The 25,290-nt window shown below is 47.0% G+C and overlaps 1 protein-coding gene across 11 annotated transcripts in view; it reads right to left on the reverse strand.

The window, feature by feature from the left end:
* Nucleotides 1–22,723, reverse strand: part of STX3 (syntaxin 3) — a 52,333-nt gene extending 29,610 nt beyond the window's left edge. For 3 of the 11 annotated variants that reach the window (XM_050756987.1, XM_050756979.1, XM_050756981.1), the window contains exons 1-2: nucleotides 21,386–22,305; nucleotides 3,600–3,683 (exon numbers count right to left, since the gene is read on the reverse strand). In XM_050756987.1, coding sequence (XP_050612944.1) covers nucleotides 3,600–3,683; nucleotides 21,386–21,415 — 114 coding nt within the window. In that variant the 5' untranslated portion in view covers nucleotides 21,416–22,305. Of the gene's footprint in view, nucleotides 1–3,599; nucleotides 3,684–21,385 lie in introns of all 11 variants that reach the window. The other 8 variants (XM_050756980.1, XM_050756983.1, XM_050756988.1 and 5 more) reach the window with 6 other exon arrangements.
* Nucleotides 22,724–25,290: the final 2,567 nt, after the last annotated feature.

The raw sequence follows: 25,290 nt of genomic DNA on the forward strand, positions 1-25,290 counted from the left end.
GGTAATATTCTCTTTTTAGAGAAAACTGGGCTTTAGAGTAATTAACTTTTCCAAAATTATACCACTGGTAATGGGCAGAGCTGAGATGCAGACCACGATAGGTGGGGCCAGAGCCTACTTAATCCACTCCCTCTTACTTCTCCCCCAGGGGCTTATCCTCTCTGTGCTCTATCAGATCCAAGAAAAGAGGAAAGTAACGCTGCTGAACCCCATGCTAAGTACTTTGTGAGCATTAGCTCCTTTAATCTCCACCAAATCTATGACATGAATACTTTTCTCCCCATTTTACAGATAAACCCACCGATACTTAGAACAGTTAAGAAATGTGACCAAGATCACACAGTTAGCGGCAGATACGGAATTTAATTCAAAGATCACGTTCTTTCCACCTCCCCATGCTGTCCCTCTTCTCCACCCTAAATAAGTTTCATGGGGTTTTCCCCTAAATGACAGACACACATATAACAAAGAGAAAGCAATAAGCAAAGAAGCAGCCCTGAAGGTCTTGTTAAATCTTCAAAGGCCTCTTCAGAAGTAGCTATCACCCATCCAGTGCTTTTCTGTCTGACAATCCTTCCCAGACGTGCGCTCTCATATGATCCTCATGGCATCCTGGAAAGGTAAGTACCAACACTCCCAATTTCCAGAGCAGGACATTAAAGCTCAGAGAGGTTAAGCAACCTGACCAAGGTTACACTGCTATGAAATGCTTGAAAAGTGGACTCAAACCATGTTTTAGAGGCCAAAGCCCACCATCTTCACACCTAACAAAGAAGGTCCTCTCGGGGACCCTCTGGCTCTGAAGAAAAAGGAAAACACAGTTATTGGAAAAGATTCCTTATCTTAGGAAAGAAGTTCTTTAATGTATCTGGTTCTCCAAGGTAGACTGAAACAAGCTAGAAAGACTTCAAACATCTTCTTAAGTCCACCCCAACCACGGAGTGAAAGGATATTGTCCTTCCACGATCCACAACTGGAACACATTGAAACACATTGAAACAACACAAAGCCTAAGTGTTGTTTGATCTCACTATGACTCTGGTGGACCCGCCTGTGAGGAGGGTGGGGATCTGTGGAGAGCTTACAGCCAACTTCCCAATCAGGCCAGCACACACTCAAGTTTGTTCTTAATTCCTGTTTATTGCTCTAACACATAAATGGGCACGAACCGTCAAGCCCCACTCCGTTCCTTTCAGAAAAAAACTGGAGGGCTACTTTTCCACATCCACAGTCTAGAAGATGGGAAGCATCATATTCTCTCTGCAAAAAGAGCACGACACCTCTTGTTTTCTTTCCAGGGAAATTAAACACCTAAGAAACCATAGTATGGTGGCAGAAACTTCAACAATAGTGAGCTTTTTGCTTTTGTTTTTTGAAGTATCATTCATTAAGCACATATATGCCAGATGCTATGCTGTGTTACAAGCATTATTCTTCTTGGTTTTTTTTTTGTTGTTGTTTGTTTGCTTTTGAGACAGTCTAGCTCTGTCACCCAGGCTGGAGTGCAGTGGTGCAATCTCGGCTCACTACAACCTCCGCCTCCTAGGTTCAAGCGATTCTCCTGACTCAGCCTCCTGAGTAGCTGGGATTACAGGCGCCTGCCACCACGCCTAGCTAATATTTGTATTTTTAGAAGAGACGGGGTTTCACTGTGTTGGCCAGGCTGGTCTCAAACTCTTGACCTCGTGATCTGCCTGCCTCAGCCTCCCAAAGTGCTGGGATTACAAGTGTGAGCCACCACACCTGGCCTGTCCCTCTTAATCCTTATAAAACTCTATGGAGATTTTTGTTGTTTATTGTTTTTTTCTTTTCTTACCTAAACACAAATTTTTTTTTTTTTTGAGATGGAGTCTCGCTTTGTCGCCTAGGCTTGATTGCAGTGGCCGGATCTCAGCTCACTGCAAGCTCCGCCTCCCAGGTTTACGCCATTCTCCTGCCTCAGCCTCCCGAGTAGCTGGGACTACAGGCGCCTGCCACCTCGCCCGGCTAGTTTTTTGTATTTTTTAGTAGAGACGGGGTTTCACCGCGTTAGCCAGGATGGTCTCGATCTCCTGACCTCGTGATCCACCCGTCTCGGCCTCCCAAAGTGCAGGGATTACAGGCTTGAGCCACCGCGCCCGGCCTTTTTTTTTTTTTTTTTTTTTTTTTTTTTTTTTTAGGGGACAAGGTCTCACTCTGTCACCCAGGCTAGAGTGCAGTGGCATGATCATAGCTCACTGCAGCCTCGAACTCCTGGGCTCAAATGATCCTACCTAGAGGAAATTACATTATCAATGCTAATTACAGGTAAGGAAGCCCAGATACAGATTGTTAAGGAATGTTCATGAAATCAACAGCTTCTCAGAAGCAGGGCTGAGATCTGGGCCCAAGTTTACCCAGCCCCAAAGCCAATGTTTTCATCCACTTGCCTCTACAAGCTCTCCTCCACCACCTACCTATCATAGCACCGTCCCATCAAGGACCTTTAAGATCAGAATACGTGGATCTGTAGACATGAACCCATTTTTGCCCCTGTTGAACTTTTTTTTTTTTTTTTTTGGTTGAGACAGAGTCTCGCTTTGTCGCCCAGACTGGAGTGCAGTGGCCGGATCTCAGCTAACTGCAAGCTCCGCCTCCCCGGTTCACGCCATTCTCCTGCCTCAGCCTCCCTAGTAGCTGGGACTACAGACGCCTGCCACCTCACCCGGCTAGGTTTTTTTGTATTTTTTAGTAGAGACGGGGTTTCACCGTGTTAGCCAGGATGGTCTCGATCTCCTGACCTTGTGATCCGCCCGTCTCGGCCTCCCAAAGTGCTGGGATTACAGGCTTGAGCCACCGCGCCCAGCCCTGAGCCACCGCGCCCGGCCTGCTCCTGTTGAACTTTTACAAAACTGGTAGTTTTGGTTTCTCAGTTACCACTAGAATTAAGTCAGAGGGACCACAATTTTTTTTTTTTAGACAGAGTCTCACTCTGTCGCCCAGGCTAGAGTGCAGTGATGCGATCTCGGCTCACTGCAAACTCTGCCTCCCAGGTTCAAGTGATTCTCTTGCCTCAGCCTCCCGAGTAGCTGGGATTACAGGTGCACCTGGCTAATTTTTGTATTTTTAGTAGGGTTTCGCCATGTTGGCCAGGTTGGTCTCAAACTCCTGACCTCAAGTGATCCACGTGCCTCGGCCTCCCAAAGTGCTGGGTGTAGGCGTGAGTCACCATGCCCAGCCCCAAAATTTTCAAAACTACACATCTGATGTATCTGAATCACAAGCCTAAAGATGCAATGTTTTATACTCATGGTTGTGATCCTATGGTTGATTCTGTAATTGTTATGTACTTAAAGCAAGAAAGGATATCATTAAAATGTTGTCATACGGCGTAAGACTTTAAAAGCATCTCTTCAATTATATATAATTGACCCTCTGCTGACTTTCTTAACAAGATTTTTAAAAATCCAGATTCAAGTAAATATTGAAAAGAATGTCATTTTAATTTCTTTGCCTGGCCATCCCACCCTAACAAAAGACTGTGACCTTCCTCTGCTACCCTGAAAAATCTAAGGTTTTTTATTCTTACTAAGGAAGTAGTGTTTCCTTATGTTAGAAAAAAATACAGGAAGATTACCTACCTCAGAAAAGAACTCGTCCATAAAAGCAGTGTTGTCGATAGCAATCTCGACCTCATCAGTATCATCATCCTGTGTCAACTGCTTCTGCAAAAGGCAAAACAGAGCAGAGTGAGACTAAAAACACAATAAATGGCTAACATTATTGAATGCTCATGAAGCACCAGGAGCTATATTAACCATCTTACACATAATTTCCTTTAAAACTCATAACAGCTCTATGATGTATCAAACTCTGGTGTCTCAACATCTGAAATTAAATCCTAGCTCTACCAATTGCTGTTTTGTTTTTGTTTTTGTTTTTTCAGGGGGTGAGGGGGAGAAAGGGAGGAACTGGCAAGTTACCTATCTTGCTGTGTCTACGTTTCCTTATCTGTTAAATGCTGATAACAACACTACCTGCTTCATAGGCTTGTGTAAGGAATAAAACAGATAATGAATATAAGACGCTTTTGCATGGTGCCTGGTACACTGTAAGTTCAACACATGTTAGGTCTTGTTGCTGTTGGTGGTGGTGGTAGTTACTGTAACTCACTACAGTTGAGGAACCTAAAACTTAGGGAGGTTAGGTAACTTGGCAAAAACCACACAGCTAAAACATGGCAACAGGTAGAGTCGAACTCATCTTTTGGATCTGAACCCCAGGGTTGCTAAACCCTTCTCCACACTGTTCAAACAGGTTCCAGACACAATTCCTACAAAGCATAAGCTTTCCATCTTCACGTTAGGAGTAAAGATTTTCCTGTTTTCAGAAACCACCTATCACAAAGGAAACAATGCTATGTCACTCCCTGTCAGAAGCTCCTGTTTATAAGAAAGAGGAAGCTCTCCCCCGGCCCCCAGCCACCTCTGGGGACCTAAGCTTTCTCAATCTCATTCAACTTCCTTTGCAAAAATTCACAAAATGGTAATCTAAAGGAAGTGATTCCATTCCCACCCAGCATAAGGGCCTGAGCTGTTTCTACATTCCTCTCCAGTGTTCTTCCCAGACAGCTGCTGCACAGCACATTAATCTCTGATTTCTAAGCACAGAGAACTGACTGTTGTGAAAGGTGGAGGTGAGGCAGGAGATGAATCCCCCATACCTGCTTCTTCACAACTTTCAGCAGCCTCTGACCCTCTAAGTCCAAGATATATCACTCTCAAGCGCTCAGAACTCCATGGGCAATCAATGCTACCTGAAGCCTCTTTCCTTCACCCACTACTATCCCCCTGAATCCACGGCAGAAGTTGTTACCGGGAAATCCTACGGTTATTTGGGATTCTCCAGCCATGTGGAGAGTCTCTTGATCGGCTCCCCCAGCATCTCATTCTCTGGCTGGTCTGCAACAATTAGCATTCCCAGCTTAATAGCCACATTCAAGGGAGTTGAATTTGAGGGCACTGCTACCACCTCCCCGATCATCTTCCCAAAATTCAGAACTGACCACGTGCCTCTGCTACGTAACATCATCCAATGACAGCTCAACTCCTAGAATTTGAAGTCCCAGTGCCTAACAGAGCACATGGGGCCCTTTAAGATAAAGCTCCACTCATACTTCTCCTTCTATGATGCACACTCTAGACAAAGCAAGCTACTCAGACACACCATTTCCTGGACACACCATTCTTTTAGATCACTCTATCACACGAGGTGTCCTCCTGAAAGGCATTGGTCCAACTGACCAAAATTTCCCTAGCCCTTAAAATTCAGCTCAGACAACCTCTCTATGCCTGACCTGGGCATGGCTCCCGCATGCAAAAGTTAAAACCTCCCTAAGCTCCCACAGCACTTTGCACAAACTTTCGACAGCAACCATCACAGCCCTTTACTCACCCCTTTACTCACCTGTCTTTCCACACCAACTACAAACTCCTGGAGATTCTGTTACAGTAGATACTTTGGGGTTTTCCGTGTGGGCGGGGGAGGGGCAAGTTTATGGAGGAGGACTCACTCTGCTGCCCAGGCTGGAATGCAGTGGCGCAATTACAGCTCACCCCACCTTCAACCTCCTGGGCCCAAGTGATCCTCCTGCCTCAGCCTCCCAAATAGCTAGGACTGCAGGCATGCACCACCAGGCCCGGCTAAATTTTTTAATTTTTTTGTAGGGACGGGGGTCTCACTAAATTCCCCAAGCTGGTCTCAAAATCCTGGTCTCAAGTAATCCACCCGCCTCAGCTTCCCAAAGTGCTGGGATTATAGCTGTGAGCCACTGCACCCAGCCAGAGTGGATACTTATATGTGTGTCTGTGTCTGCTCGAAACACCTTCGTCTGTGGAGCAACCCCTCACGCCCTCCACATGATTTGGGGGAGGCGATCAACCATGACCCAAGTTCCCTGAGGAATCTGAATTGTGACAGGAGTCTGAAGTGAATGGGCCCGAGTCAGTCGATGGCTGCCCCCAGAGATGTCAGTGAAATTCCCAGAGCTGCCCTTGTTCCCATGCTTCCCACAACATCCCTTGGCTTTGGGCAGGTTCTACAGAACTTCCCTAGTCTTCTTTCAATGAGTTCAACAGTATCCTCCTAACATGTCTTTTTAAGTTCATTTAGCCAGACTTGGGTTTTGTCACTTGCAATTAAAACTGAGCACTGTACTTGTCATTAATTCATTTATTCCACATTTCCTGAGTGCTCACCCTGCACCAGGCATATAATAGAAATTTAACCAATTTTAGCTGAATAAATAACTAGCTTCCACAGAGACTGGCAGCCAGGATTCACCATCAGTTTCTAAAGTTTGAGACAAAATGTTCCCTTCATCAAGTATCACCAACTCTCAGGCCTCTCAGCAACCTCTAGAGAGTTCCAGCTCCCACGAAGTTCAATGTAACCCAGTCTTCCTCTAGGAGAGTGAGTTAATAAGCTTTTTGGGGAGTATCCTTTCTTCAGAATCATCTAGAGAATGACTGAGGGGACAGACCTCAAGTATACCCATACACACACTCCCCACACACATACACCCTATACATACACACACTCCATGCATACACCCACCCACCCACACTCCACATACACACACCCTACACATGAACACACACCCTACACACATACACTCCACACATATACTCACGCACATACACTCCACATACACACACCCTATACACATACATTCCAAACATACACCCATACCCCTTCATATACCCTTCATACACACACAGTACACACACACACCCCTTACACACATACCCTATACACACATGCTACACACATACACTCCACACATACACCCACACCCATTCCATACAACACACCCTACACACACTCCACACATACACCCACACCCATTCCACATACACACCCTACACACACTCCACACACACACCCACACCCATTCCACATACACACACACCCTACACACACACACACCACACACACCCACACCCACACTCACACACACTCATAACCCTCCCACACACATCTACAAGCTCCCACACACACACCCACACCTGCAACCCACACTCCAACACATCCCCTCCACACGTACACCCACACACCCTCCCCCCACACACGCAAAAACACACACACATACACATGTATACCCTACAAGACATCAATTCAGTCTTCAAACACATGTGTTAAGGAAATAGGAAGAGGCTACCATCATGGGATGGATTAAAGGAAGTTTCCAGAAGCTCGGAACAACTGTGACCTGGAGCACGAGAGGTAGACACCAATCACTCCATCATGACGTAAGTTCTCAAGACCCCCTAGTGTCCGTACAGGGATTCCCCACATCCACAATGGCTACTTCTTGGCTTTGAGCAGATCTAGCCAGGCAGCCTGGTGGCCTTCAGTGAGAATCTGTGAAAACGGGCAAAGGGAGACCTAGGTCCAAAACCTGCTGTTACCAATTACTGGCTGGGATGCCTCAGTCAAGTCCCGAACCTCTCGGAGTTTCTAACCTGTAAGTAGTAATACCCCCACAGACCTTATGACCTTTATGAGGGCCGAAAGAGATCACACATGGAAAGCACAACACCAGGCATATATCAGCGCCTAACCCCACTGCCCCGCTGAAAAGATGTGTGTGTACATGAGCAGAATCCCCTGTGAGTCATCACCGTCTGCATCCATCCTCATCCTCATCCTCCTCCTTCTCCTCCTCCACAGGAAGTTCTCAAACTAAAGGCTAAGTCAGTAAGATCGGCTCCATGGCAACATAATGGCCAGCGCTCTATACCACAGTCCATCGCATGCTACTGACTGAACATTAAACAGATGGTTTAACCCCTCTGAACCTCAAAAATATGGAATCAACCTAAGTGTCCGTCAATGGATGATTGGATAAAGAAATATGATTGATTGATTGATAGATAGATAGATAGATAGATAGATAGATAGAGATAGACAGACAGACAGATAGATATGGCAGGGGAGTAGATGACAAGAAATTACTTAATGGATACAATGTATAATATTTGGATGATGGATACACTAAAAGCCCAGACCTCACTACTATGCAATATAGCCATGTAACAAAAGCACACTGCTACCTCCCCTTAAAGTTACACACATGTAACACACCTCTGAGCCTCAATCTCCTCATCTATATAATAGGAATAATAGAGTATTTTTAGACCTTGCTTGAGTAGCAGACCCCATACCACTGCAACAGCCTCCTGCTCATCCCCACCTCCATTATCTCTCCGGTCCAATCCCATTACATCCCTGTTTCCCAATACATGACGGTTCCCTATTAATTACTGTGCAAAAGTCCTCAGCCTGTCTGTCACAACCCTCTGGAAGCTGACCGTATTTATGCGTTTAGCTATATTCCCACTCTTCTCCCCCAGGCACCTTCTGTTCATCAATTTGATCTCCTCACTGTCTTCTGCACACATCCCATTGCTTCCTGCTCCTGGGCTTTCTTAATACCATGCCCTCTCATTCTTAACCACCACCAATAGTCATATTAGCACTATGTCCCCTATTCCCAACCACGACCAATATTCATATACTCCTCTGCTATCCAAATCCAACTCTCAAGGTCCAGCTCAGGTTCCATTTCTCCCACCAAACTTGCCCCACTTCATGTTTAACAAATAGTTTTATGAGTTGCCATCTCAACTTCAAGCTCAATTTTAACCAACTTGAGGTCAGGGATATTATCTCATAAGTGCTACTAGTAGCTCCTGCACACCTGACACAGGGCGGGGCACATAGAAAGCTGAAGTTGGTATCAACTGCCTGAATCTGCCTGTCACATGCGATGTGACTGCATGCCTACCAGCACTGCCAAAACGTACTCTTTGGTTTTACTGCAACAGAGAGAATCCCTGCAAAATCCACCCCCCTTCCCTGCCTCCTCCTTCTATAAAAAATATATGCTACCTGCCAGGGATGCTGTGAGAATTCAATATAATATTTTAAAGTTCCCTATGGAATGTAGAGCACACAGTAAGAACTCAAGAAAGCAACCATATATAAGATCTAGCCAAGTCAACTTCTGTATAGCTCTGACCTGGATATGAGTATCTTTAGATACAGGACTTTCAGAGCTGAATGCAATGTTAAAGATTTTACCATCAAATCCCCTCATTTAGAAAAGGGAAAACGTTGAGGTTGCATTCTGGGCCCCTAAATTCTTTTTACTTTCTGTTCAGAGAGGAGGTCTGCACAGAAACCAGGGGCAAACCAAGGCCCAAGATGAAATAATGAGTTACTGACACAGAAAGGAATAGAACCCAGGTTTCTGGATTTCCGTTTTCCCATGCAGAGTTTTTCCCACTGTAGCATGCCACTTCCAAAAATACAAAATAACAACAACAAAGTTTGGTCCAGATCAGAAAATTCAAGGAAGAGGCCATCGTCACATGTTATCTGGAGTCACATGAAACTGCAGCTACCAGCAGACTTCCCTACAGAGCAAGCTCAACCAATCCCAGGGCAAGGGCTCCTGCCCCTCTGACACACATGCGCTGTCTTGCAGATCTAGAGGCATCAGAATCCAAGGGCAAGGAAAGCACACAATGCTCTTATCTTCAGCCCACATGACTGAGCCAAGAAGAGAACTTCAGCATCTTTATCAAAGAATCAACGTTTGTGGTAATAGGAACATTACAGGAGCAGCAATATCAGCCACAATAAAAAACATACAAGTAAACCACAAGCCCAGCCATCCACTTCCTCCCCTCCCCCACCTCCAGATGCCTCTCGCCCCAGGAGATGAGAGATATCACCAATGACTTAGGCAACACAACTCCAACCTGGGATCTATTTCCCCCAACCCTACCCCTCAAGTGTGCCCACAAATCCAGAAAGGACAGCCAGAGCTATGACCTCCTCTCTGGACAGAAAGTAGAAAGAGTTCAGGGGCCCAGAATGCAACCTCAAGCACCTGAACTGCAATTCCTGTCTCTCAAGGCTGTGTCTTTGTCTCAACTGCCTCCTCTATCATTGTTAGTCTATCTGACCACAGGTTCCTCTCTTCGTTAGCTCATATAATTTATAAAAATATCTGCAACCCATAGAGCCCCTAGTAGGTGCTAGGTGGCCACAAGACACTAGCTGCTTTGTGTACACCATGTCAATGAATCCCATCTGCAGTATGTAGTTGAGAACGTGCAGGTCAGAGAAGGTATAAGTTATTCAAGGTCTCCCAGCTACTGATTTGCCGAAACAGGGCTCAAGCTTAAGTCATCTGTCCTAAGCCCTTCTTATCGCACTGCACGCTGCTCAGGGCAGCCTGTCACTGAGAGCAGCTGGGGCCCAGAAGCTAAGCAGCCCAACCCTGCAGAAAGCATCCTGGGCTGAGAGAGAGGAGCTGTGGCCCTTTGGGGACAACTACTGTTTCCATTAGGCCTTTCTCATCAATTAACGAGGGGCCTGGCTTTCCAGTGCAGATTTGTGGAAACCCAGGATACTTCACATGTGCCTCAGAAACCCCACTCAGGGTACTCAGGGAGTGGGGAGCCAATGGGGGGACATAGCCGTCCTGAGCCTCACCCCCTCTTCAATTTGCAGAGCTTTACTTTTATCTGCTTTATACACTGGGATTGAATAAAGATTTCATTTTAAGAAAGAGTCCTCCTGTCACCAAAGAAAGAAAAAAGTTGGAAAAATCACAGAAATAGATGAACAAGTGCTTTCTAAAAACAAAGAGTCTGTCCCTCCTTTCCACGTTAAAACACGTCTGCAACGTAAGTTTAAATCATCAGTGTCTCCTTACGAATTTTTACAAATCGCAGTCGCAAGGCAGAATGAGACAAAGAAAAAGGAAGTCATCCCAGATGAAGAGCACACCGTTCACCAGCTCTGATTCTCTTCCTGCCACAGGTGCCAGACCCCAGGGAGACAAAAGGGTCCCAGGACAAGGCAGAAAGCCCAAGAGCCCCCAGGAAAGTTTCTGGGTCAAAGAAGTAACAGAGGGGAAAGCATATATATGGTCCTTAACTTCCCACAGTGGGGCATTAAAAGTTTGTGGGCCAGTGGGGCAGCACCCCTCCTGGCACAACCAAGCCAGTACAAATTCTTGCACCTTCTCTTCTCCAAATTTAAACAATTATATGCCCTGGAGACACAGATGCTTCTTTATAAATCCAGATTATCTCCCAATAAATTTAACTCAAAGAGACAATGACACACCTGGATTTTTTGTTGTTGTGTTTTTTTTGTTTGTTTGTTTGCTTGAGACAGAGCCTTGTTCTATATCCCAGGGTGGAGTACAGTGGTGCAATCTCGGTTCACTGCAGCCTCTGCCTCCTGTGTTCAAGTGATTCTCCTGCCTCAGCCTCCCAAATAGCTGGGATTACAGGCGCACACCACCACACCCAGCTAATTTTTCTATTTTTAGTAGAGACGGGGTTTCATCATGTTGCTCAGGTTGGTCTTGGACTCCTGACCTCAGGTGATCCATCCGCCTCGGTCTCCCAAAGTGCTTGGATTACAGGCATGAACCACCACACCCAGCCTGACACCTGGTTTTTCTTGTCCTTGCTACCCAGTTCTCCCAACTGCCTCCTTCCAGATAAGGGTCTGGGGACTCCTAAAGACAAACACCACCACTTACAAAGGTTACACAGACACACAGACACACAGACACACACACACACGCACACACTTCCCAACATCTGGTTTTCCAGTCCCTCTTCTTTCAAGAGCCAGAAATTCTGAGTGTAGGTTCTCAACAGGCACCCCATGCTCTCTGCTTCCTATGTAAAGAGTCAAATGACTCTTCTCCAGTGCCCAGTTCTCTCACTAAGCTGTGCTTTCTCTTCCAGTGAAATCTTCTCAGAGGGCACACTTCCCCTTTTCACTTAATTCCATCTTCCCCAACACACTCATCAGATGAAAAGAGGAAATCGACAGATAATGATATCCTAAGTGAGTCTCACACTTTTACTTTGAAGAAAGCTCTAGCTGAACAACTTGAGGAAAGAATTAGCCCTATTTGAAAGATGAAGACATTGCAGAATAAATCCTATCAGTGAGCCCAAGGCCAGTGAGCCAGTGGACGACTGGACAAGAGTCAAGGTCCCTGAGGACCCCACTCCACTCAGTGTGCCCTAACAATAATAATAATAATAATAATAATAGATAATGTGTGCGTGTGTTGTTGCAGGCACTTTTGTGGTTTCAAATATATTAATTCTCCCATTAACCCTATGAGAGACAAATATTACTTTCCCCATTTTCAGATGAGACAACTGCTTAACTAAATAATTCATCCAAAATGATTTGGCTAATAAATGACTTCATTAGGACTCAAGTCTGTGGAAGCCCAGGGCTCCTGCTGTTCCCCACTACACGCACTTGAAGGCACCCTCCCTACTCAGGCTCAGTGAACACGCTCTCGCTCATTTCAGGGGGCGCCACAACATCCATAAAACTAAGGTGGATTAACCTATATGCATGAGTGAAAAAGATACCAGTGTATATAATCCAACTCAGGCAGTCAGATGTATCTCTGTACCTCTACAGAGATATGGAGCTGAAAACCTGGCTCTACCATTTAATAGCTATATGGTCTTAAACAGGTTACTTAACCGCTCTGTGCCTCAGTTTCTTCATTTGTGACACGACAAGAATAATCTGCTCATAGAATTGTTGCAAGGATTAAATCAGTACTACACGTGACATGTTTAGAGCCATGCTAGGCACGTATTAAATGCCCTAGATCATGCCATCTAAAGCAGAAAATTGGGCCTTGTTTTTGCTAAGAGTTTCTGTCAAAGATGCAGTTCTAATGCCAATTCTTAGACAGTGACACTAGATGTCTCAGGAGGAGAGAATTTCATGTATTCATTGGCATTTACCTCATGTGCTTTAAATCTGTCATTTTTCTACTATATGCTTTTAAAGAAACAGAGCTCCCTCTCAATTCTTCTTCCACTACTTCTCCCAAATTTTGATATTTGCCACTCTTGTGATCACTCATTTCTTTTTCTTTTTCTTTTTTTTTTTTTTTTTTTTTTGAGACGGAGTTTCACTCTTGTTGCCCAGACTGGAGTGCAATGGCTCAATCTCGGCTCAACGCAACCTCTACCTCCCGGGTTCAAGTGATTCTCCTGCCTCAGCCTCCTGAGTAGCTGGGATTACAGGCATGCACCACCATGCCTGGCTAATTTTGTATTTTTAGTAGAGATGGGGTTTCTGCCATGTTGGCCAAGATGGTCTCGAGCTCCCAACCTCAGGTGATCCACCCGCCTCGGCCTCCTAAAGTGCTGGGATCACAGGCACGAGCCACCGCACTAGTGGAACAACGAGTGATCGTTTGTTTCTAAATAGTTTGTCATTTCTACTTTGATTTATCTTTAGCCCAACAGTTATTTAGTAAGGCATTCTTACATTTCCAAAATGGATTCCCCTGGGGAGGACAATTATTGTATTAATTTCTAATTATATGACTGTTAGGAAATGGCCTATATGACTTTTAGTCTGTGAGATTTGGCATTTTCTTTGTGTCTTAATACATGGTATTTCTTAATCTCCTATGTGTGTTTCAAAAGAACTTGCATTCTGTTTGTCGGATACAAAAATCATTGAAGTCCAATCCTCACATGCCATCCTACCTGCTTTTGCTTCTCCAGACCTGAGGTGGGTCTAGAGAAGGATAAAAAGCCCCAAGAAAGTAAGAAGAGGGGGAAAAGGCCCTCTAGGTAGACGTTATGTATACTAACAAGGAATCTGTGGCTAGGAAGGTTAATTCATCCAGAATCACACAGTTAATAAGGAACACAGCCAAGATTAGAAACCTGGGTGGTCTAATCCAATGTTCATTCCTTCATTAACTCAGAGAGGCACCTCAGGGTCTCATCACCCATCAGCACAACCACAATGTTCCATGCAAAGTAACAGATTCATTTGTTCATTCATTCAGCCAGCAGTATTTATTGCACATCTAACATCTGCCAAGCAACAGTCCATGAGATACAATACCACACGACACGTAAGGACAGTGCTTAGCCCAAGGCATTATACACCCAAGAGAAGACGCAGTGCCCAACCTTGCCTGAATTCAAGGTCGAGCCTGGGGAAGATGGAGGCTTATTTGAGAATGTTGGCAGAAGTGACTCCTTGGATAAATTTTGAGGAATGAGTAGATTTACCCAAAGGAAACCTACAAGAAGGCCACTCAGGGTGAGAAGATCAGACCTTCTTCCTGCTTTCTCTCTCATCCCAGGAGCCATTCAAGGAGATTCAAAGAAAGCCTTCTTCTTCCTCCTAGAGATCTCAGGTGTCCTTTAGATCCTTCCTCCTCTACCCCACACTTCTTCCCTCTCTGACTTCCTCTCCCTTCCCCTGTCTCCTGTCCTGGCCTCTGGACACCACCACGGCATTCAGTTCTCAAGGACACAGGAGGAAGAAAGGAACTAATACTGTCTTACTCCATCCTCAGCCTTCTCCCCAACCCCTCCTTTCAGCCTCTGTCCCACAAGCTTCCTCCCCCTCATGGTCATTCTAGAATACTTAAATAACAGTGACAACGCATAACCTTCATTGAACATTTAACATGCGCTGAGTGAGGATCCTTCTAAGATGTGTGCTTTCTATTACCCATGATAGTTAACCCCTAGGCCAGTCTTCTGGGGATATTCCCCATCTTACAGCTGAGAAAACTAATGCGTAAAGACACCAAGTGACCTGCCCAAGACCCTGTGGACAGTGGGCACCTGAGCTAGGAGGGGTGCCTGGGCAGCCGGCTGCCAGGCCTTTGTCCTCAGCCATCTGGAGTGCTGCCTCTTAACGGCTGCTCCACTACCACCCCAGCTGTAGCAAGTAGCACCGGCCACAGGAAATGTGCTTCCAGAGTACTAGAAAACAGATGCTGGAGCCCTGCCGACAAGGTCACAAAAAAACAAGGAGAGACTAAGCAGTTGTCAGACGGGCCAGAGGAAGCTAAGGAGATGTGACAACCGAACGCAATGTGGTGTTCTGGACATCCTAGAACAGAAAGAGGACATTAGTGGAACAACTAGTGAAATCCAAATAAAGTCTGGAGTTGGGTGAATAGTAATGTATCAATGTAAGTCTCTTAGTTTTGTTAAGTGTACACTGTAGTATAAAATGTGACCAAGTGAGGGAACCAGGAGAGGACTAGACAGGAACTCTTTGTACTATCTTTGCAACTTTTCTGTAAATCTAAAAGTAGGCTAAAATTTAAAAAGTTATTTAAAAAAAAAAAAAAATCCTGATGCCATACCGAGCTGTCCTAACCCAGACAGCTGAACACACCCAGACAGTATTTGCTACACTAATCTCTTTAGGTGGGGGTTGAATTTCACACAGTTTCCAGGTGGAGACTGGGGAAAGTTGCCATGGAAATGGTCCAATGCCAAAAAGCAGGCTGCCCTGAGAGAGGAGATGGGGTGGGGGCAGTTGCAGAGGGGCCTAACATAAAGGTGGCTGGAGGTAAGGCCCCTCAGGGATTACAGAATCTGCGGGCAAATACATTTACAGAATATCCCCATTCATCGGCGGGACAGTTTGGTTTACAGCTTTACAGGCTTTGGGCTGGGAAGGTACAAGAGAGAATGAGACACACGTGATCTCCGCTGTCCCAGAGCACAAGAACTAACAGAGCCAATGGTATCTGCAATTGCAACACCATGTGGCTATTTGTATATACCACCAAAAATAAAGTTTGTGGGGTCCGAGGAAAGGCATGGTCAGTGCTGTCAGCCTGGGAAGCTAGATGACACTGGAACTGAGACTTTGGAGATATGCAGGATTTTGCCAGGAGAAAAATGGAGTAGCTACGTTTTCACCATGGTAGCCACATCTTTGCCTTCATTGTCTTTCTAAATGAGGGGCAACCTTCTACGTCATCTTGGGCTAGGTGTTTTAGGAGCCTTGGAACTCCGTCCTTGGGGATGTACCTGTAAGGTCTGGCTTCATTAGCAAACATATGGGTTCCCTCAGTAAATGTTCCACTTCAGGTAGGTAAAGGTTCACCAGCCCACAGGGAATGGAGCAAGAAAAATAAGTCATAATAATGAGTAAAGGATGTTTAAGGGTCAAGCTGTTGTTGATTATAAGAGACAAATGTTTAATACATGCCTACCATGCAGAGTGCTAGGCACTGGGGCTCCAGAGGACTATAACTGAACTACTGTTGCATCAGGGGCATATAGTGCAGTTAGGGAGACGATCAAATAAAGTGTAAGGTGATATGAAGAAGCAAGACACACATGTTCAACTCTTGAGCCCACCACTTCCCAAATGGGGATCTCAGTCAAACCTGAGCCTCAATTCCTTCACTTGTAAAGTGAGAATAATATCCCAATTCCTTTGCTTGTAAAATGAGAATAATACAAAAACCCACTTTGCCTTGCAGGGTTGAGAGAATTAGAGACAAGGTATGTAAGGTATGTAGCACAAGTCTGTCCAATAGTAGCTGCTCAATAAATGATCATTGTTATTGTACTTGATAGGGTGACAAGAAGTACTAGAAACATTGACCTTAAAGACAAAAGAACCTAGAAGATAAAGGGTCCAACTTATAAAAAGCAGTGGACAGTGGTTTCAAACCCACTCCATGGTAACCAAAAAAAAACAGAGACAAAACAAAACAAAAAACACAACCCACTTCAAAGCAACATGTACCCCATGAGAGCTGCAAGAATGGAGGAGAGTATTCTAGGTTGCAGTTAGAGAACACGACTACCTATAAAGAATGAGTTTTGGAAGATGGGTAGAAATTTTGACAAAAGGCAGGGAGGAAGCTTTGGAGGAGAGAGAGGACAGCATGAACAAGTGTCCCTCCCTTAGCTCCTGCCAATTCCCCCTACTTCCCCCACACTCACAGGAATAAAAATAAAATTAATCCCCTTCTCTCATCCAAGCATTTTCTGGCCTCTGGCTGATGGGGCTGTAATCCCCACTCAATCCCCATCACTCTCAGCTCTGCTTCCCGTCTGCTCACAGAAAAACAGCTCTTCCAGAGAATGAATCCTCCCAGGTACAGAGAAGAGGGGAGGCAGGAATCCTGACTTCTGTGAAATTTTATGACTAGAGAAGGACAGAATCTCAGTGAAGTGCAGATTGGCATGTTAAGGTTCAGTTATGATCTAAAGCACCTGGCACATAAAAGTGGCTCAATAAATATTTATTAACAAATTAAGCTTTAAAGGGGAAGTGCACAGCTCCATGTTTCTGATGGGGTTACAATGTTATCCTAAGGAACTATGATTCCACAAAGATCCCGGAGCTTCCAGTGGGGAAGGAGGCCAACAACAGCCATTTAGGAAGCAGAAAGACACAGAGAGAGTAAAAAGTCAGTCTGGCCTTTAGAGCCCCGGGTGGTTGATTTCATTACTGTGTCCCTATTAGTGCTGGTCTTTGAAGGGTCATTCCATCCACATCATTTCTAGTCCTCTATAGATCAGTCTCTAAGGGGGCCCAAAGGCTTCAGCCTCTATTCCACACATCACTGGCTTCCCCATTACCATCATCTCCTTTTGATTACTGTTGGTCGTCTTGTCATGTACTACATGTCTTTGTTTTCCCTATGTGATCATTTACCCTTTGACACTAGGACTTTGTCAATCCTGCCTAAACCTGATGTCCAGCAGGATGCTAGGCACACAGAGGTCACAAAGCTCTGATCGTGGTGGTCAGCAGGTACTATACACATGCGACTCTGCCGATGCTCCCTTGAGTTTTTTATGTGCTTGATGGTCTATACACCAATGGGAGAGTGATTAAGACAATCGAAGATCCTTGCCTTTCTTGTTAAGCCTCAATTTACTCACTTGTAGAATGAGACTAATAGAAAAACCCACTCCGCTTTGCAGGCTTGAGAGGATTAGATACAAGGTACCTTTACATATCTGGTACATAAAGTACCTTACGTACCTCCAACCACCTTTACATATCTGAAAAGGTCAGACTGGGCTGGAAGAAGCAGCTGAGCTCAATCATTACTTTGTCTTGGGAACCCACCCAAAGCCTCATGCCCATCTCCCATCTTCCAAAGACTGGCCAACAGGGTCTTCCCATAGTTGCTTCTATCACAAGGATGATATCCTCATGTCTATTTCTTCTGTTTCTTCCTACCTGACCACGAACTTTCTAAGGGCCAGGAACATGCGTTTATCACCACTACACTCCAGCATCTAGTGCAAGGACTGGCACACAGTAGGTACTCAGTACTCAGCAAATGTTTACTGAATGAAAACAGGGCCATGCAAAAGATCACTAAAGCAGGAACTGTCTGGACTCAGCAGATTCAAAGTTCAGCTGCTGAGAAGTCAGAGAAAACCACGTCCTGGGATAGGCTAGGTAGAGGCACTGCACATTCCTGGCAAGCCTGTCCTCTGTCACTGAAGAAGCAGGCTGTTGAGGGAGCCCGCCAGGAAGAGCAGTGCAAGAGACCAGGTGAGTCAGGTCTTGTGACCATGGCCTCAGGAAGGGATGCCCTTCTGTGTGGACGCTGCTACCAGCAGGCCAAGACAGAAGAACTCACAATAACAGTGGTGGGTGATTGTCATGGATTATCTCATTTTACCCTCACAATGATCCTATGGGAAAAGGGTGATGATCCACTTTACAGGGGCAACTCTGAGGCCTCAGTCCCTGTAGACTTCAAAGCCTTAGGACAGGCTCACAGACAATTAAGCATTTTAGAAAACCACACATTCTTAAGGTTGGTGAAGGCCTTATATCTCCTAGTTCATCTCCCCTCCAAGAGATGCTCAAATTCCTACAACATTCAACCTCCCAACAAGCTTCTTGCCTCCTTCCCATGCTAGAGGGTGCACCATCTACTCCATCCTTGGGCGGCTCTGTCTACTAAAAATACTTTCTTACAGAGTCCTCATTTCTACCCATCAACCCCATATGTTCTCCTTGTATCTACCCAGAGCAAAGCCAATCTCGGGCACGAAAGCCCTCCAGCTACCGGGAGGCAGTTACCACCTCCCCTCCCCAGGATTTAGAAAGAACACCACAGAAAGAGATTGCATAGGCTGCTCATTGTGCAATCTGTTTCATGAAGGTTGACAAATGCTTCTAATTGATAACGGAAATCAGAGGGAGAAGATGCATATCTTGTTTCAGTGAGGCTGATCCCTGGGAGTCTGGCTGGGGAGAGGGGATAAGAGGAGGGGAACTGACATCAAAATCCACATAAACCTTAACAGTCTTCACAGAAAAACCTATAATAACACCAGAAGGGACTTCTGAGATCAATTAAATTCCTCGTTGTACGAAGGAGGAATTGAGAAGCAGAGACGTTAAGCGACCCAAAGAAAGACAGTGATCAGAGCCTTGGAACCTGCCACCTGTGTCCCTTTGTCCCGCGCTGCCATGCATCTGCTCCAATACGCTACAGACGCCACCCTGTGATTTCAGAACAATCCTCCCATAATAACACCATCATCTCCAGTCTCGCTTTCACCACATCCCCAAGAGGGAAGGGGAGGAAACCTATCATTAATTCCATTTTACAGAGGGTAACCATGAGGCACCCAGGAGAGGCAAAGAGACTGGCTCAGGGTTCCCAGGCAAATTACATTTATTCTTGGAACTGAAAGTTCAGTTAAGACTGTTTGCTAATCGTTGACAATGAGCTACTGAAAGGGGCCATGGAGTATCTTCCTCTGGAAATGGATTTCCTAACAAATGGAAGAGTCTGCTGTTCAGTTTTGTACTTTTTTATGGTTGCTGAATGTGCCGACACAGAGAGATCTTCAAAATCGTACTCTTCTTTTCCTTCTGCCTCCCCAACCAGCGTGCTTCAAGGGAAGGAGCACCGTGGAGAGTGTCAGGAGCCTGGGTCCCTCTCCTGGTGGTGCCCTGCCTGGTTCTGTGTCCTGGGGCATCCCTCCTACCCCGTGAGTACCAGTTTCCCCATCTATAAAACAGGGGCAATAAACTCTGCCCCATCCGTAACCTGGACGCTGTGAGGCTCAGATGACTAAGCACAAGACTGAGGCAGGGAGGCCACTCCCACAATAGGCAACTGTCCCTTTGCTTCTCTCACTTCCCCAGCTCCCTGCCTCCCCTGCAGCGCTGCTACCCAGAACAGGTGAAACAGACATGAAGGTCTCATCCAAGCAAGGGAGGAAAAGGATAAACTCTTGTAACATCATCCCAACAGTCCCTGACATCTGCATTTTCCATAGAGCAGTCACAGTTATTAGCATATTTCACCATTTATTAAGTCCCCCGTGCCATGCACCATAAAAGTGTTCTTATGCATGTTCTGCTGCTTTTCCACCTCACAACTACCCATTTTACAAACGACAAAACTTAGGCTGGGAGTTTAAGGGATTGCCAGTAAGCAGTGGAGCCAGGAGGTAACCCCAGTTCTAATCCAGTCCAGTGCTTCCCAAACTGTAATGTGCCCGTGAATCACCTGGGGAAATGGATGAATAATTAGATTCTGATTCTGCGGGGCTAGACTGAGGCCTAAGCTGCTATACTTGTAACACGCTCCAAAGTACATGGACTAAATAAACTCCTGAGTATCAAGGGCGAGATTTTAATTCTATTAAGGTAGAACCTGTGCCACTGAATCTTCAAGGCTTAGCACTGGACCTCCCCCATAGAATACACTCAATAATTATGTACTGAATGAGTCAATGAGTATCTGGCTTAAAAACCCATGAGTTAACCCTTCTCTGTATCAAGTTCCATTGCATCATCAGATCCTCCCAACAAATTCCTTGGGTATGATCACTCCCATTTGACAGACAAGGAAACAGAGACTTAGAGTAAGTAGCCTAAGGCTTTACAGCTTTTGCACAGCCAAGGCTGGAGACAGTCTATCTTCAGATCCTTGGACCTAACCACAGCTGTTCCAAAAGATGCGGCGGCGGAGGGGGAATAACGACACGTGGAGATAACAATTACAGACCACCGGTTGGAGAGCAGCTGACGCATCCCAGCATGTGACCGGCTCACAGCTCCAGAGGTCACCAGGGAGCTCTGAGCTGCTCTCTGGAGGAAGGGGCAGCCAGGCCTGGAGCCCCTCAGGAGGCAAACAGGAAAGGGAGGAGGCTGGTCCTGGGCACAGTGCCAGGCAGCAGTGGGCAGGTGATGATGGGACCCCTGACCTCATGGTGAGCCCTGCCAGGCCCCAAGCACCCTCTTCGGGAACCAGCTCTGGACAGACACTGTCCAGCTTGCGGGGTGGGAGGGTTAGAGGCGTTCAGGAAAATCATTGCCTAACGATGAATCACCCGGCACATGACCCCGCAGGGGAGGGTAGGGGAGGGTGCGGAACCGGCGCTGGAAGCGGTGGGGGATTGGGGAGGGCAAACCTCGGGCTCTGGCCCCCTCCAGCCTCGACTTGGGGAGCAAAGGGAAGCCCCTCTCCTACGCAGCACCCCTCCTGGCAGCCCCCGCCTGCAGCGAAACTCACGGCCTTCAGCTGCTCCAGCCGGTCCTTCATCCTGGAGCCCAGGCGCCCGGAGGCAGGTAGCGCGTCCCAGGTGAGCGCGTCCCAGGTGAGCTGCCGGAAGCGGCGGCCGGGCCCGCCGGGGCGAAGAAGCTGGAGGCGCAGGCGGCGGCGGGCGGTGGCCGCTAGCTAGGAGGAGCGTCCGAGGCCACGGGAGGCTCCGCCGCGCCGCCCCCTCCGCCCCCACCGGCGCCGCGCGCTCCAAATCCGGCTCTCGGGCCCGCGCCGGCGCAGCGCTGATCCGCCCGGGACCCGCCCCTACCTGGCCGCGCCCAGCGCTCCTTCTTAAAGGGCCCGTGTCCCGCCACCGCCCGGCCGCCCGGAGCGTCTGCAAACACCCCTTCCCTAACCAGAGAGCCCTCCAGACACGCGTGGAGTCCGGGGAGAGGCCCCTGCACCGGCGGATCCTGCCGCAGGGCCGAGGGAGAGCAAGAGCGACTGTCCGGCTGCGGTCATTCGCTGTCTGTGCCGGGCTCCTAGCTAGGATCCAGTTCTTAGCCGACTCGTTGCTAGGCGGGGACAAGCTCCCGAAAACAAATAAGCCAATATGATGTGGGCTACATTGGGTGACAGTCGAGTGTTCTAAAAATATCCTGCCAGGGGGAAGGCATTCCGAGTAGCGGGATCCCGCGCAGCCTCAGGGCTGCTGGCACTGAAACTGGGGGTATGGGGGAGGTGTCCAGAGGAAAGACCTGGAGATCTGGAGATACAGGACGGTCAGGGTGGTCCGAGAATTTGGATCTTTTGCTTGTTGGAAATCGGGACCGCACCGAGAAACGTGAAGACACTTGGCACTCACAATTTGCATATGTTTGGGAAAGCATCGTTTCTCAAGAGGACCCCTTTCCCATGTCTGTAAATCAGAGATGATACCCACTTCGTAGTTTGCTGTGAAGCCTGTGAGCGAGGAGGGGCTTTAAAATACAGAGCTTTGCACTGGAGCGTTCCCCCTCCTCGCGCTGCCTGCGCGGTGTGCAGGTAGTTCCCAGGCGGTTTCTGCTTCCGAAAAGCAGATCGTCCCTTTATCTCGTCTTCTCCCCTCCTCTCCTTCTTCTCCCTACCCAATCTGTCTTCTTGGGAACAAATGACACATTTATCAGAGTGGAGCTCCACAAACGGGACTGGCGAGCCCAAGATTTAATTTTGAAGAATAGAATCTGCTCTGTGCTTTCAGGTTAAAAGACTGTAAATAGCTTTGTAATTCTAGCAGTACTTTGCCCTCTTATGCCATCTAAATGCGTGCTCCCTGCTGACCTCATCGGCTCCCATAAAGATAGGTGCGTATGGCAGAGGTCGAGCTTTGAGCCGGCCCCGCGGGTCTCAGCCCTAGTCCTTTCTCGCGTCCCGCACACTTCCTTCTGCCGGCTGTGCTCGCTGGGCAGGGTGGCCCCGCCTTAGTACCGGAGGGCTTCCGCGCCCCCTGGTGGTCATACTAGGAAAGGCGAGTAGATCAGAAATACTGTCCCACCTCCTTCCCCTAACACATTTTTGGGGAATTTGGGGGGTTGTTTGTTTTTTAGACAGAGTCTCGTTCCGTTGCCCAAGTTGAGTGCAGTGGCGCGATCACGGCTCTCTGAAGTCTCGATGCCCTGGGCCCAAGCCATCCTCCCATTTCAGCCTCCCAAGTAGCTGGAATTACAGGCGTGCGCCACTACAACTGGCTAATTTTTGTGGTTTTTTTTGTAGAGATGGGGTTTCGCCACGTTGCCCAGGCTGGTCTGGAACTCCTGTACTCAAGCGATCCGCCCGCCTCGGCCTCTCGAAGTGCTGGGATTACAGGCGTGCGCCACCGCACCCTGCCCCTTAACACATTTTTGTTAGTGGGGATAGGTAGGTCCCCGCGCTTCAGGAAAACAGAGTCTTCTGAGAGAAGCTGAGATATGAACAACCCTTCACGTTAGGAATCTGAAAAGGACCATTGGGGTCTGGAGTAAGAAATTTTTCTTTCTACAGCAGGAATTAAGGGTGGCCTGTCAGCCTCTGCTCAGAGGTTTCCTGTTACAGGATACTTGTTTTGAAAAGAGTAAAATCATGACTCCCCTGCAAACACAAAATGTACACACATCAAAGACTTTAATGAATTAAAGGAGGAGACCAGTAAAGGGCTAGCCCTGTCCAGAGGAAAACACAAACAGTACACACATATATAGGCAATCAGGAATGCTGAAACGAACATGTTAATAAATGCACAACTGGCCGGGTGCGGTGGCTCACGCCTGTAATCCCAGCACTGTGGGAGGCTGAGGCAGGCCGATCACTTGAAGTTAGGAGTTCGAGACCAGCCTGGCCAACATCGCAAAACCTCATCTCTACTAAAAATACAAAAAATTAGCCGGGTGTGATAGCTCGCGCCTATAAATCCCAGCTACTCGGGAGGCTGACACAGAAGAATCTCTGGAACCTGGGAAGCAAAGGTTGTGGTGAACTGAGATCACACCACTGCGCTCCAGCCTGGACAACAGAGCAAAATTCTGTCTTGAAAAAAATTTTTTAATAAAAATAAATAAATAAATAATGCAGAACTGGCCTCCCGAGTGCTGGGAGAGCAATTGCACTTCTACCAGGCAAAATTCATTTGCATCTCTATGGACAAGCATCATCGGCATTCCTATGAATTTTCTGCAACTTACCGAATTGGAAAATAGCTGCAAGATTTTATAAGGCGCAAATCATTTAAAAATCAGGTAATCCAGAAAGGTGCTTTAGATCAGGCCTAGTATGCCATAGGACACCCAATAATTTTTGGAGATTTTGCCATTTTAACTTTTTTAGTTTTTCCAGACATTCCCAAGGTGGCATCTTCCATAGTTACACAGTTTCAACTGTGTTAAAAGTTCTTTGTCGGCTTGAGCAACATAGTGAGACCCCATTTCTACAAAACATACACAAATTGAGCCGAGCGCAGTCACTCACGCCTGTAGTCCTAGCACTTTGGAAGGCCGAGGCGGGTGGATCACCCAAGGTCAGGAGTTCAAGACCAGCCTGGCCAACATGGCAAAACCCAGTCTCTACTAAAAATACAAAAATTAGCCAGGCCTGGTGGTGGGTGCCTGTAATTCCAGCTACTCAGGAGGCTGAGGCAGGAGAATTGCTTCAATCCGGTGGAGGGTAGGGGAGCGGAGACTGCAGTGAGCAGAGATCGCACCACTTCACTCCAGCCTGGGTGAAAGGGCAAGACTCTATCTCAAACAAACAAACGAAAATGGGCTGGGTCCAGTGGCTCACACCTGCACTTTGGGAGGCCAAGAAGGGTGGATCACTTGAGCCCAGGAGTCAAGACCAGCCTGGTCAAAATAGTGAGACCCCTATCTCTAAAAAAGAAAAATTTTTTAATTAGCCAGGTAGGCCGGGCACGGCGGCTCACGCCTATAATCCCAGCACTTTGGGAGGCCGAGGCAGGTGGATCATGAGGTCAGGAGATCAAGACCATCCTGGCCAACATGGTGAAACCCTGTCTCTACTAAAAATACAAAAATTAGCTGGGCGTGGTGGTGTGTGCTTGTGGTGGTGTGTGCTTGTAATCCCAGCTACTTGGGAGGCTGAGGCAGGAGAATTGCTTGAACCCGGGAGGCAAAGGTTGCAATGAGGTGAGATCGTGCCACTACATTCCAGCCGGGCGACAGAGCAAGACTCCGTCTCAAAAAAATAAAAAAAATAAAAATAAAATAAAATAATTAGCCAGGTATAGTGGTGCACACATGTAGTCCCCAGCTACTCCGCAGGTTGAGGTGCAGGATTGCTTGAGCCCAGAATTTCGAGGCGACAGTGAGCTATGATCACGCCACTGCACTCCAGGCTGGCTGACAGAGAGAGACCTGTCTCAAAAAAAAAAAAAAAAATTAAAAGTATATGTATTCCTTTAAAAAGAG

This window comes from Macaca thibetana, chromosome 14 (assembly GCF_024542745.1).
Source record: "Macaca thibetana thibetana isolate TM-01 chromosome 14, ASM2454274v1, whole genome shotgun sequence".
NCBI lineage: Eukaryota > Metazoa > Chordata > Mammalia > Primates > Cercopithecidae > Macaca > Macaca thibetana.